We start from the raw sequence: 14,970 nt of genomic DNA, 5'->3' as shown, positions 1-14,970 counted from the left end.
CTTTCCCTAAAGATTGTTGGTCACCACTGAACCAGCAAGTGCACTACCAGGATCCTTCAAGTTTCTCTGAAACAGCTAATTAAGCTGTAATTTTCACCTAGCACTCCCCCCACCCTTGGCTCCAGCTGCTGGGGATTGCACTTGTGCTACAGTCAGCTGAGGGGAAGTCAGCATGGCCAACTACGCTCTTTTTTATAGGGCCAATCTCTTTTGCAAAGGCAGGGGGAGAGGGTAGCTCTTCTTCCTTCCTAAAAAGAAAGAAAGAAAAAATAGCCACTGCCAGATCCTTCTGTGCTCTTACCACAGAAGTTTGGGGTTTTTTTAATAATAAAAATTGACCTCGATATACTGACACCAGCCAATACACAAAGAGTTAACTAAAAATTACTACCATTTATGAATACTTAAACTAGCACATACGCACCCTTCCAGGCTTTGGTCCACTAGTACTGCTCCTGAAAGCATCAGTCACAGATTTGATCCTGAACAGGCAAGTGCCTTTAGGATCTGAATACTTTCAACACTATGTCTGGGTTTCCCTGGGTAGGAAATCTTGATGCACAAGGCATGGAATTAAACTACTGTGATAGAACCAGGCCAGTAGCATCTCAACCACCAGAGGACAATTCCTGAAACCCCTTTGAATTTCTGGGTATGAATGACTTTCCATGGCCACAAGATTAACTTTCACATTTTCCACTGAGTGACAGCTGTTAAGGAGGGGCATCTGTATGATATCCTGGTTAAGGATGTATGAAGTAGATTAAAAGAACCACAAGCATGAAAGATAGGACAGCTACACAAAAATTGCTCAGAAGCTTAAACAAAGCTATTTAAATAATACAGTAGGAGCTTCAGAAAGCTTGTAAAGCACTATATATACACACAAGGACACTTACTGCTTTAACACTCATAGGAAGTTCTGGATATATCGAATGGAGAAAGCTGGATCACACACAGATTTTTAGTTCCAGAACTTCCTGTCTCAGTAACGGGCTTCAAAAAGAGGACTTCATCACAGAAGCAGATGGCTCTTCAAAGCAGTGAGTTTGGGATTAGGGTTTTTACAGTGAACTGGAAAACTAGTTTGTGCTCTCAGCATCTGCAAGGATGGGAACAGCTAAACAGAACAAATCAGAGGATCTGAAATAGTCAATTGGCTGTTTTGTTTAGGAAAGAACTTAACCTGCTAGAACTTACTGGTTTTCATCCCCTGGCAAGTGTGATATACCGTGTATCATAGAAAAGAAAGGTCTGTCTTCTGAGCCAGCAAATTCAGGCTTCAGTTCTGTGCCTTGAACCTGTCAAATACTTTATTTTTCTCATGTTTGACTTCTGAAATGCTTAAGGCTTCCTATGGGTACATGAAAAAGAAAGATCCAGTTTAGGTCTTGAAGCTAAGCTGTGTTTTCAAAAGGATACTTATGGTCAAAGCTATACCATAGCCTGAAGAGCCAAGCACTTTCCTGTTTTGTCCTGTTCTTTCTTTCAGAATCCAGGCCATCCTAAAAATAAGATAAAAACATACTCCATTATTTCAGGCAGAAAACAATCAGATCATACATTCCAATAATTTGCATTATAATGTCCTGTCCAAAAAGCCAAATTACCTCAATATTGTACTTGAACTGCTGAAGAAAGCTATTTAGAGACAGGATTACATGATTATACTGAGAAGGTTACTTTCCCTAGAAAGACCAGAAATAACTGCAGAGAGGTAGGCTCTCTTCATTATCCTCAGATCACCTTAATTAACCCTTTGCTACCAAGTTTTCTTAATTCTAAAAATTTATGGCACATCTAATGCAGTAATGGAGATAGACATAAGTCCAAACCTGACAAATAAGCCTCACTGATGTCTTGTCTTCATCCCCATCTCCAAATAAACAAACTGGAATAATCCAGACTGACTCCTACTCATTGCTTGGTTGGCTTCCTTAAGTCTAGGTCTATTTGATGTTCTTCCCCCTAAGTTTGTTGCTTCCTTGGAAGATCAAGAAAATTTTCCATACCTGACAAACTCTCACAAACCTGATGAACTATATCAGCCTTGCAAGAAACATGCTTAACAGGGAACCCATGTAAAATCACAATTGCAGAAGGTCATGCAGATTTCAGAAGTGCTAGGTCAACCTCAGACACACTAACAGTGCTGAACACAATCCCCTCTACTAGCTGTGCTTCAAGTCATTGCACCAGCTGCTCTGCAGCTGCGTTTGTTTTTACTTTTGTTACTGTTTTGGCCTTTTTTTTTTTGTCCAGAGGCCAAAGTTAAATGCAGGAAAACAGATGAAGTGAGAACGCCTTGTATGAATCATCTTCCAAACTACTGGAAAAAGAACAAGATGGGATTGCCTTGTGTACTTCCAATGTGATCCACCAAGCGTAAAAGCTTAGTAAATTTTCACTCCCACCCCATCCCAAATGATGTATTTTTTTTACTGTGACATGCTGCTAATCTTGGCTTGGGGAAAGAAAAAGGAATAAATTAGGAACCGACTAATGGAGTCCATTAGGAATGCAAGGCACAGCTAGAGAGGGAAATACATGGGTTAAGTGCTTTATGTTTACATGGGAAAACAGTAAAAAAGTTATTTCCACCCAGACACTGGATGAGAACAGAATACCCATGCTCTGTTTCCTGTTAAAGCAATTCTTCAAACACTGGCAAGCCCAGTCTGAACAAGCCATTTTAGCACAATACCATTTCCTTGATTTCAGGCAGTAACTGTGGCCTTTACTGCAGAAGGGCTTTTTTGTGGCCTGGCTTTCTGGTGGCTTCCGGATAGCTACAAAACCAAGTTCAATCTCTTTAGTACCCAAACCCACCATTTCAGAATCTATTTTGTGAGCTGGACAAAGACCATAGAGATGCCTAAAGCAGTTTCTGCAATGAAAAGAAGTGCTTTCTGAGCAAGGAACTCTTACCTGTACAACCTGTGACCAAAAAAAAACCAAACAAACAGGCAAGGAAGGAGAAACCACTAGTAAGAAAGCTGTTCCCAGGTACAGCAAGTATCCCATGCAAGTATCTGTGATCAGCCTGAACAGCATCATCATACAACCTGAGATTTACAAAGCAGAGTTTATACATTTTCACTCTGTGCATCCTCTGGGTCCAAAGTCTTCCCTGCCACTCAACTTCCTCCAGCAGGTTCCCACATAAGCAGTCGTGCTACTGAACAATTAGTGTCAAGCAGTACTCCTGGAGAGGGTATTAGGACTGGACACAGGAAGCTCCCAGTGAAGCCTCAGGAAATGTTGTTCTGCTTGGGTTTTTCTCAGACCTTTCACTCCTCCTATGAATTCACTCAGGTTACACATAATTCTTTTCCTAAGTCTTGTTTGCCCACAGAATATAGCAAGGAAAAAGTCAACTCTTGGGTTGTTAACTGCAGCACAAAAAGCTGCACTAAAGATTCACAGCCACAGTTTTATGAATATAAATCACAATTTTCCAGTGCTCTTTGTGCCTCATACATGTGGTAGGTAGTACAGGCAAGATCCAGCTGGCTTGTTGTATAGCATACAGGGGCTGAAATAGGATTAGTGAACTTCATCTTTGATTCAAAGCAAGTCCAAGGGCCAAGACTTGGTAGCAATTATTGAACAGAAGCCAAATGGATTATCTCTGGGAGGACTGTTTATGCTATAGCATGTGAAACTCAAGCATGTTGGGTGGGTGCAGGAAGAGGAAAGCACACTGTTATACAGAGTGTATTAGTAGATTTGGGAAGGGGTTTGATACCTTACATGTATGTGTATATATATATATAAGTGTAAACAAAAATTTTAATGCTGTGACATTTTACCCAACACCACAGACTATTTTTCAGTGGGTGTCACTTACATACTATAAAGTAAAATGTATTACTGACTTGTCAGCTAAGAGAAAAAGGTTTTACCTGTGCACATAGCTTCATCAGTTCTTTATCATCTTAGCTATAAAATAAGACCATCCTAATAGCAGAGTTACATGATTACTTACTCCTTGTAAGACTTGAAAGCTGTCATTAGTAGGTGGAGGATCCTGATCTGGGTCAACCCCAACCCTACAGAAACATTAGGAAAACAAAGCAAGTGGTGTTATTGAGGGTTGAAAATGCTGTAAGTTTGGCAGAATGCATTTTAAAAGCATTTCAGGCACCCAGCAAAGCTGCATTCAGAGAGGCTATAAGAACAGTTTGAGGAAGAGCTGTCCATTATTCCCTGCAGTTACGTGACTATAAACAAGATAAGTTTTTCACTCAAGTAGCAACTGCCTGTAGGTAACAGCATTAACTCAGCATAAACTTCCCTGCTGCTTACTTTTGTTGCCAGTCATTTTAGCATGCTGGCAAAAATTATTTTTGGCTTAAAAGGTAAACTGTGGATAACATCCTCTTCAGTGGATTCATGTCCAGCAGCAAGAAATCAGAGACTAAGGATAAGCGCAGCCTAAGTATTTAACACAGCAAGTAACTTAGCTGCCAGATAGGGATGAAAATAGCTCAAATATACAATTTTTAAAAGCCACCCAGCCAAGTTTTAATGCACTGTGTGAAACAACAAAAAAACTTCATGAAGACCCATAATAGTAATTTGCTGCAAGTTCCATTCACCTAATACAACAGAGCCACAGTGGATTAATAAGAGGTCTGTCTAGTCCAGCCTTCCATCTGAGGGAGGGAGGGTCTGTACAATGAGATGGTAGATGATTACAGAGTAGTATGTTAATAAGAAACTGTTTACTCTCTTCTGCAAAGCTAGCAAGCATCTTGTTACTGAACCATCCTTTCACACACAGCTCCTGTCCAAGATGGGTATTTAATCCTTGCAATTATGTTCAGGTTTTTCTGGTCTGTTTTGTCTAAGATTAGACTTGCCTAGTTTTAAATCCTCTTCATGCCTTAATCACTGTGCTCTCTTGTAAAACCTAGATCTCCAACCTGAAATGTTAGGCAAGATTGTCAGTTTTGGGTATATTGTGTTTCAGTCCTACCATGTTGCATAATAAATGTAGGAAAATCCACGCAGTGACAGAAGCACAAAACTTCTTAATTTCCCCTCTCTTGGAAGGGACAGAGATTGTTTAGTGTCATGTCTTTGTTACCTAGACTTGCTGCCAGCTATTTCTAGCCACAGTGATTATGCAACATCCCTGAGGATCACCAGAAACCCACAGAACTTTGCTAGTAGGACTGTACCATTTGTGTGTCCCACGGACACGTGCTTGCATAAGGCAAGCAGTGATCCAGTTATCTTCAGGTACTGAAGACTGCATGGATTGAACTAAAAAGGATCACCTTCAAGTAACTTCCAGGGCATCATCTCCTAACAGCACAAGGAAAGAAGAAAAGTAGGCATGGAGGTAAAGTTTTGAGTCATCCCTGTGGACTTGCAGCCAAACCAAGGCTTCAAATGACTATGTAGAGTTCAGGGAAAATCCATAAGGCCACTCTAAAACAAACTACAGCAGCCTCATATGGAGCTAGTGCTGACCTCTGAGTATCAAAAAAATCCTCTGGATTTTTTCCTGAGTCTCTCTTCTTTCTTCATCACTTGCTTTTTTACATACAGAGACATCTTAACCCTTAGGCACATCTGGCCAGGGAATTCATTGGTACTGACCAGCGTCGAGAATAAAGAGTCTCAGAAGTTTAAGGGAACACTGGACAGACAGATTGGGTACTGGATTGTAGCAAGTGCTAAAATAAACTGTCACACACAAGACCTCTGGAAGGTTGGAAAGCTTAGATGTTACTGCTTGAGGCTATCACTAAGCAGGAAAGACAGGATAAGGAGGGTTTTCTTCGGAACAGCTGCTGTAGCCTCACGCAGGAAGTTAAAAGGCAACATCAGGAAACCTGCTCAGTATGGCAATACATGCAAGACTGTGCATTCCTTTACAAATACATATAATAATAAAGAAAAGGATTTGTGGCTTTCAAAGCTCCAACTGCACATTGGGGAGTTTCAACACACTGAGCACAACAAACACCCTCAAGCTGCAGCTGGCACTATGAACAGGGAGTTCAAGGAGCTCTCCAGAAGATGCACATAGCTTGCATTCCTTAAATAGTTTCAACTCACTGGGCTACCCATTCACTTCACAGCCCATAAGAAACCCAAACAATTCAAAATTTTACTTGACTTACAAGGCCATGGATTTGTTTTGGGGATTTTAATTGCCTTTAGGCAGGGGAAGGGGGCCTTAGTGAGGGACCAAAGCAGGATGGCCATAGAGTTCAGTGAAAAGTCACAGTACATCACAGGCCAGTGGTGTGGGTTCACTGTTGTGCTGAAGAGGAAGAGAGAGCTTTTCAATATTAAAATGGTTCAACTTGGAGAAAAAAACCCTCTTACTACAAATGTTTATTTCAATACTGAAATAATACATCAATACAGACTTGTCCATTTACTTTTTTTTTTTCAAATATATTCTTCGGGTGAAATTGTATTTTGAGTATTTCTTATTCTTTCCCATAAAAAAGTTGGGGTATTTTAAGTTCATGTTTCAAAGTGTGTTTCTCGATTTACAGATTAACACAAAATCTTACTATTTTGAATTCTCACAACTACTTTTTCTGTCTTTCAGCCAGCATACTATGTGTCTCATTCTCTACTCTAACATTAGTTGTATAGGAAGCTTTATTCTTCTCTAGCAAGTCTGCCTATTTAAGTTTCAAGGTCTATACACCCCAGTCTCAGGACAAGCACCATGTTTTTGCAGCCTCTCTCCCCTAAATTTCTAAGAACATCTTTATCACCTTAAACAAAACAATAATAAAAAGCAGTGGAGTCTCATCTGACCTTCTTTACAACGAAGAGAAGCACAGAAAACATTTAGTTACTTCATCCTTACTTAATTACTTCTATAATTAAAAGTACAATTAAAGCTGATCCATGTATGTCTTCAACAGAATTGTTTTTCCTGGTGACTAAAAGAAAAAAAAATCTCACATCCTTAAGTGCACTCAAAAAAATTCCTGTAATTCCAATGTGCTGCAGAGGCCAATATCAGTTCTCATTTATTAAATCAGCTTTCAAATTAAGAAAAATTGTTACTGGATTAAGTGAAGCAAATCCCCTCTCAGAGGTCAGGGGCACAGAGTGTGGCCTTCTTAGTGACTGTGGTGTTTTGCTCAGACTCCCCTGCTGAAAGGCAGGTGAGCAAGCTCTGGTTGAAAAGTGTTGGGTTTTTTTAAGAGGGACAGTCAGTGTGATAGGGACTGAGGGGCACATCAGCTGCAGGACAAGCACAGCCAGGACAGTGCAGATGCCAGCAAGCATCTTTCTTTTCCCCTCCATGCTTTCTGAAAGCCCATTGCAGCAGTTGTGTGTCAGTTCCCTGGGAGTGTACAGCTGCAATTCAAACAAGCAACCCTTCCAAAGCAGATGTCAGAAGAATATGAGCAGTCTTTCAGCTGTAACAAGGCATATACATCCCAAAACTGGGGAAAAAATCCATGTATTTCCTGCATTGGCATCAAGTGGGAATTTGATAGATACTTTAATATTTCAGTACAGACAGTTACTAGTACATAAAGTTAAGCCATCTTTATTTCTGCACTGGAAAGTTTACTTGAATCTGTAGATGAGAGTATGCTACAGTAAAAATTAATCCAATTTAACATTTCTTCACTCCTCCCTGATTAAAATGTTGTTTTTAAGGCATAGGAGGCTTTTTGTGCTCCAAGAGCTCTGTAATTGCAAAAGGACTGCCACTGAGCTCCAATGCCCAATACCAAAGCACCACATTTCTGCTCTTGACAGACTCCTGACCTTCTTGGTCTTTATTCTGCAGCTACAACTCCAGCACCACACATAGGAAAGCAGTTAACAAGACTGATCCCTCAAACTCTTAGCCTATGTGTAACTCAGTAATTTAAACAGTGTGGTAGAAAAGGTTTTATACCTAAAATGTAGAACACAAGGTAGAAATGAAATGGATGGAAAGGAATGGTAAAAAAAACACAACAGAAAGAAGTACTTCACATTTACCACTATGTCATTTTTAAATGGGTGGAATAATTTCTTTTGATACTTCAAAAACCTGTCCAAGGCCCTGCAACACACAGATGACAAGTTATCAAAATACCAGGCTTTATTACATTCTAGCATATGTCATTACTGTGGCAGCAGCCAAGAATGACTGCAACATGTAATAGATTTGAGATTCTTTGTACCAGCTAATATACTACATCTCTGGCAAATTTAGTATTTTGCTGAGAACCTTCAAGTGTGACAGGATACATAAAAAACTTTCAATTGCCCCATCCTAAACAGTTTTCTTTACATAAATATTCTGTATATATATTCTTATATATATATATATATACACACGTACGTATACACAAGTACACATTCCCCTATAAATGCCAGTTGTTTTTTATTCTCTCTTTATCCATGTATCAGTTCTAGAAACCATCAACTGGAGAAGACTAAGATTCTGGTTTATCTCTACTCCTATTAGCATCTTCCCATAAAGCAATGTGATAACCCTCCGTTTTTAAAATATATCCTAAAAGACACTGGTCTGAGTCTTCTACTAAGTCCCTTTCAAAATGAACAGTTGCATGAAATAACCCCAAGGGATGCTTAAGAATACCTGTGTGATTAAGGATCTTAGGATCACATCCATGATTTCTCAGCTTTCAAGTATTCCCAGGCCAGAGATATTTTTTCTCTTCATTGATTACCCATACACAGAGGGATTAAAGACTGTGATGCTTTGTGGTGGTGGTTTTTTAAGCTAAAGACATGATGTGTGCTCCAGGCTCTCCCAGATCAGGAGAACAGGCTCAGAATTGAGGAACACCTACAGCACCCTGCAGGAAAGGAGAAGCAGCAGCAACAGCAGCATGCCATAGTTCAGAAAATGAGCACACACAGCGTTATAAAGATGAAGGAAGCCCAGCACCAGGTTAATTTGGTATCAAGGAAAGCACAGAGTCACCTGAAATACAGCCAGTGGCTTTCACTCATCTCTTCCACCAATGGAACATGGTCACCAACTCTGGTACAGTACAAGAATGCAATGTGAGTAACAAAATGCTCATGAGATGGTAGCTTTATAGAGCTCCCTAGCAAAACAAAGCAAACCAACAACAACAAACTCCTACCCAATTAAAAAAAACAACCAAACACAACAAAACCAAAGCATACAAGAATGAGAATGACAGAACAATGACAAAGTGATAAAACCCGTAAAAATTAACAGCAGCAGCACTTTATGATTGATATATCCAGTAGTATTTGTCATTCTTTCAGATCTAGGCTGACCAAAAAACCCCCTTTGTATCCATGACAGGCTCCATCCTCCAGAAAACCTGATTCAGTAGCTCAAGAGAGCTACTGGATTGAAACAGAGCTGACTGAAGACAATGCCTACTACTTTGGGCTTGCACATGGTCTAAAAGAGGAAAAAGGTATCAGGAAAATAAATTACAGGAATCTATACATATATAAATGAGGCCATGAATACTGCCTAGTTTCACAGGAGTGCAAAACAACTGGTAACATATACTAAATCACTGCATTAGTTTAACAAACCATTTACTAACCATCTTTAACATAACTCATCTCCAGTCACAGCAGAGTGTGTTTTTACTCCTCACTTTGCCTTCTTCAATTATACTTTAAAAAATGATAAACAAATGAAAGCATATTTAGTTTTGAATATTTTCCACGTAAAGTCCTTATCAGCTTTTGAGGCTTTTCCCCCCTGTTTTTCCATGAAGGCATGCTAGATGAAATATATATTGCTTATGTGAAATAAAAGCCCAGATGATCAGGAATTCAGAGGCCTCACTTCACAAAGAGCAGGTCTACACACCCTGATGGCGGACTTGATAAACCAAATATTTAGGGCCATAGCTTGTGCTATAAAGAGCATGCACTCATCTAATCCTGGAAGGCTCAGGCAAATACCAGACTCTGGATAGATTTGTTTTGGATTCCTGGTTCCATAACTAGTCTCCCATAATGACATACACTCCAGGTCAGAGTCAGACTCTTCTCCAGAAGGCCAACACTGAGACAGCTCTGCATATGCAGCAAAACCTAAAATTAAAAACTGCCCAATAACTTCCCTTCTAAGACTTCTCCCTCTTCGCTGTGTCTTTGCCAAGTTAGTGTACTGAAGTTTTCCCATATGCCTATAATGAGTACAGCATTTTAAAAAAATTTCAGCTATTTTGGAAGAGTTAACTGTTTATCAGAAAATGGCTGAGGAAGAAGAAAATTCTCACCACCATGTTTTTAAAACAACAAATTACATGCAATCCCTGAAAAATAAAACAAAAACCTGGAATTAGGAAGTTATTTTGAGTTGGCTTTAGGGTGCCTTTGGGCATTTCTTTACTTGGCCTAGACAACATAATGACTCCTAGAACTGCCTGCTGAGGCTTGCCAGAGGTTGGCAGGTAAAACTGTATCACCCATGTGGTCTAGATAAATCTCAACCCAATTCCTGCAGGGGCTGGGCCTTCCCCACACTTTTTCTCTCTGGTGTTAATTGCTGTTTCAGAGCAGAAGAGGCAAAAAGCATCTCCCACACTTACTTCCAGACACGTAAAAGAAGAGACAATCTCTTTCCTACCAAGGGAAAGATCCAGAGGGGTAAGGCTGGAAGCTCAGAGATACTCAGGACTGATGATGAGAAAAATACAGATTGGAAAAGAAGGAGGAAGATGGAAGAAACTAGATAGCAAAAGATGACTGGAGAAAACCACAGAACAAGATATGGTGAAAACAAGAAGCCCCCGACAGAGGACAGTGCCTGTGTCTCTGCATCTACCTTTCAAGGGCAGGAGAGAACAGCTAGAAAGCAGTGAAGGATCTAAACCGCAGAATAACACAAACAGGCTGCGAGGCAGGAGGATGTAACCTCCTACCAGACATTCCCCACTCCAGTCCAGAACATAACACAAGGCTGGATCCCAGCATCAACACCAGCCTCCTCCCATCGCAGATCACTGAGACATGGCATTTAAGAAATGCACATGTTAAGGCTGGACCACCCCAGTGAGGTAACAGAGTATAACCTGAGACTGCCACCAAGCTGTCAGTTTTATCACCATCTCAGATAGGTAGTTCACGCAGCAGTTATGTAGAAAGTTAAATGTTTCCAGATTTTATTTTCAGTTTTTTCATTAAAGGGGAAAGGATGAGGGAAATAAAAAAATCACTCGATAGAAAGCTCTTTAAAAGACTCCATTTGCAAAGTCAGATAAAAGGCAGTAAATATCTAAGTTGACATTGTGCAATCTTTCACTTTATGGTAGAAAGATACCTAAAGTATTTTAAATTAAAAGACAGAATGTTTTAAGGTTTAGAAAAAGGCAGTTAAGTATAACTGAAATTACTTTATTAAAATAAACAAACTTCCTCATTTGAAACAGATTATGAAGGAAAGGGAGGCATTAATCTGTGTTGCTTCATTCAACAGGAAAAGAACCAGGTCAACGACCTCTAACAAAAAATGGAAATAACATGAATTTGCAATACAAATGCTAGAATTTCCCTTTTCCTCCTGTGGCAGATAAACGAAGCAGTAAATCAGCTATTCTTCAGAAAAGAGGAACTGTGCCAGTGGATTTGATTTACAGGGCTCTCAAGTTTGCTGAACTTGTTAAAATTTCAGACAGGAAATTTTTTATTTGCCTTAGTCTCAAAGGATGGGACTGTAGTTTTTGTATCCAAGTCATGCCTTGCTTTCTAAGAAAAAAATAATCTACTGGTAGGATAGTGTAACTGTTTACCACTCACATGCTTGGATGTGTCTCACAGATAGACAGCCAAGAAATTCAAACACATGACACCAGGGCTTTAACTCCAGTTTCTGGTGTTCATTTCCAACTTGCTCATCATCAAGTGGCAGAAACCAAAAGCACCCAAAGTAGTAATTATTTTTTACCCAGATTTTGCTGTTATAAAACTTGTTTTCCCAACCAGTTAAGCAGTAAACTAAATTCTCTGCTACAAACCATAGATCCTGGTACACTGGTAACACACCCTCTCTGGAAAGATACCTGCTCTTCTGATTACTTGAGATATTTAAAACAGAGCAAGATGAGTCAGAGGGCATTTTGCCTGTTCTCCTCCTTATACAACTTTTTACTTTATTAAAACTTAATTTTCCTGTTAGCCTCTCCATCCCTCATCACACCATGGGAGGGAAGGGACCACCAAAAGTGAAGAACAAAGCATGCATCCCAATTGCTATGCAATTGATGGTGTGGTCAGAGGCATATGCCTCTGCCACTAAGCCACAGCAAAGCAATTCTGGAGCCTTGTGAGGGTGCTGCTCTCCATTAATGTAGTGGTACCAAGCCAGGCTGAAAGCCCTGGCTGAAGTCAGCTCTCTGGTACTGCTCTAGATAAATCATGCAGGCACAACCTTAAGTGAGACCCTTTGCATTGTGTTGAAATCCCACTGATGGGCCTAAAAGCTAAAAGCGTCAGTCAGCTTGGTCAACTCTTCATTAATACAGGCTCCTTGTCTTCTCCCCACCTCCACACTACAGCAAGGTCAACTATCTGAGGAGGACTTTGTAATGGGTGACTGGCTTTCCATCTTTCTTTCCACAAAGGTGAAAGTCAAGCAGGATACAACTGGTGTGAACTTCACATCAGAGCTGGACTTCTAGGAGTCCACACAAATCCTGACATTTATGTCCAACACACACGGCACTAATTTCCTAGCCCCTTCACTGAACCTAGGAAGCAAACCACCTTCTATCTTTTAGCCTCTTTTCTGCTAAGTAATCCTGTATGTGAGCACTACTTACTTTCAGCATCTTGGTATTTAAACTAATGGGCAAGTACCAAGCCTCAGAAAGCACCCCAGGCCACCCCAGGGACAAGCTACCTACTGCAACAGGCCCAGGAGTGCAGCAGCAACACACACTGTGATGCTGGGTGAGGCACTGGGACAGCACCTCAGCTTCATCTCCTACCTCTTCCACTGGGTACGAAGGAGGAAATGCGAAAAAGCAGCATATTCCTAAAATTCAGCTGTAAGTTCATGTGTCCCTTTTCTTAAATCTGTACAGTCAGACAGAACACGGCTGCCACCTCCTGGCACAAGTCTGATCTCAGGAGGTCTCAGAAAGTGCAGTCTCCATCATCAACACAGCAGCGACTGTGGAGGCAGCTGCAGGCAGACTCTGTGCAGTTCTCTGAAATACTTCCTGTGTAAGGCTCTCTTGTTTGCAGTATATCCTTCCCTTGCTAGGGAAGTTAACAATTTATCTTCTGTCAACCACGTCAAACAAATGACAATTAAAATTACTGCTTACTAGCAAGAGTGGGTAAACCACTCAAAACTACTTTGGCAGCTAGTACTCTAAGAATAGTACCAGGGCTTTTCCAGCTGTCCTGCCTTGTTTACCACATGAATGATTTCTGCAAATATAGCCTACCTGAAGGACAAGCCTGGAATGGAGACTTCAGGAGCAACTCCTCAGCCAGGCTCATGGAGTCTCATTACTGAACCAGATTAGTTCTGCTAAACAACAGGTCCACGTTCTTAGATGCTTCCACAAACTGCTTCCCAGGCTCAGTGAGATAGAAACCACCAAATAACCTGCTACCTCAAAACTAGTTTCTAGTTGGCCAGGAGCTGGGACACATACTAGAATTCAGCTCTCTCCTAATGCTCTAACGCTGATGCCCTGTGGCAGAGGAAATGGTTGCCTGCACTCAGAGGCTACCTTCTGATACAGACTGAACACAATTAATTGTCACTTGGCTGGTCAGCAACGCATCCTGTGCCTTGCTGGATCACAAGGTTTGAAGGAAACACCCAGCTATGGTCTCTGAACAAGAGGTGCAGACAGCAGGGCAGAGGGCTCAAGATGCCAGCACCTATGGTGAGAGCTGTTAAGAGTCAGTTTTGTTGACCTGGTTGCAGCCATACTTCAGAAGATGCTTTGGAATCTACTCAAGTGGAGATCAGCTAAGGGATATCCTCACATTTGCCTAACAGAGGCTACAGGCAGATCTTGACAGACTTCACTCAGCCATGGCAAGTAGACTGCAAGCAGCATTCTTACCCATGTACTGCTGTCCAGAACTCATCTCCAGCTCCCTGGTACTCCATGTCTCAGACAGTCTATGCACACAGCCTGTTCCACAGACACTGCCTGCCCTGCTTGCAGAGGTCTGTCAGTACAGTTGTTCCTTATATACCATCACTGGACAGAAACCTCCTTCTCTTGTGAGAGGTGCCAAATGGAAAGCTGCACACAGCAGGTACTTTTTTAAAGTCATTACACAGCTCTTACGTGGCAAGAGAAACCAGCCAGATCGAGCTTAGAAATATCATTAGTAAGTGCTACCTCACAATCATTAATGGCACAGCTGCACTGGAATTGGTTTTGTTGATTTCCCCATGTCTGCTGTTGGTCAGAGCTGAGATACTGTAAATCAATGCTGAAATGCCTGTCTATCTACCTTCAATGAGAAGAGTTTACAAGCATTTCTGTGAGTCCTGTTAATTGTAACTTTTTTTGGCAACCTAGAAAGCACCTGCTACGTATGGCTACAAATAGTTCACTTATATTTTCCAAGAGCAGCACCAGTCCCTAAGAATTATCAGTTTTTTTAAAGACCAAAGCTGGTTTTAACTGAGATTTTTTTTCCCATCCTACCACAAGACAATGGGATACAAATTCTGGTTAGTACAATTAGAAAACAAGACAAAGTAAGGTTTCAAGTGCCAAAGAGCACAAATAATTTATACACGAAAAACACTCGGAAGGGTTTGTAGAGCAGGTATTGTTTTAATCCCACTCTTATTTACCTGTGCCTCCATACTGCCAAAACTTCACAGAATGATAATGTGGTCTGTAACAACCACTGAGTCACAATATTGTAGCACTTCTGTTAATAAGTATCCTCAAACAAAAATGCACTTGCAGCCCCAAAAGTACTAAGTACTGGCCAGGATTTACAGACAAATCATCACACTTACCATTTCCACAT

General features: G+C 40.7%; 1 protein-coding gene across 1 annotated transcript in view; it reads right to left on the bottom strand.

The window, feature by feature from the left end:
- SLC9A7 (solute carrier family 9, subfamily A (NHE7, cation proton antiporter 7), member 7) overlaps window positions 1-14,970 on the bottom strand; it is a 39,791-nt gene that overhangs the window by 8,398 nt on the left and 16,423 nt on the right. The window contains exons 14-15 of the mRNA XM_010001197.1: window positions 3,989-4,052; window positions 1,423-1,505 (exon numbers count right to left, since the gene is read on the bottom strand). Of these exons, the coding sequence (XP_009999499.1) occupies window positions 1,423-1,505; window positions 3,989-4,052 (147 nt within the window). The remainder of the gene's footprint in view (window positions 1-1,422; window positions 1,506-3,988; window positions 4,053-14,970) is intronic.

This window comes from Chaetura pelagica, unplaced genomic scaffold, assembly GCF_000747805.2.
Source record: "Chaetura pelagica isolate M959 unplaced genomic scaffold, ChaPel_1.0 scaffold266, whole genome shotgun sequence".
Lineage (NCBI taxonomy): Eukaryota > Metazoa > Chordata > Aves > Apodiformes > Apodidae > Chaetura > Chaetura pelagica.
This window is presented reverse-complemented; position numbering and strand designations above follow the sequence as displayed.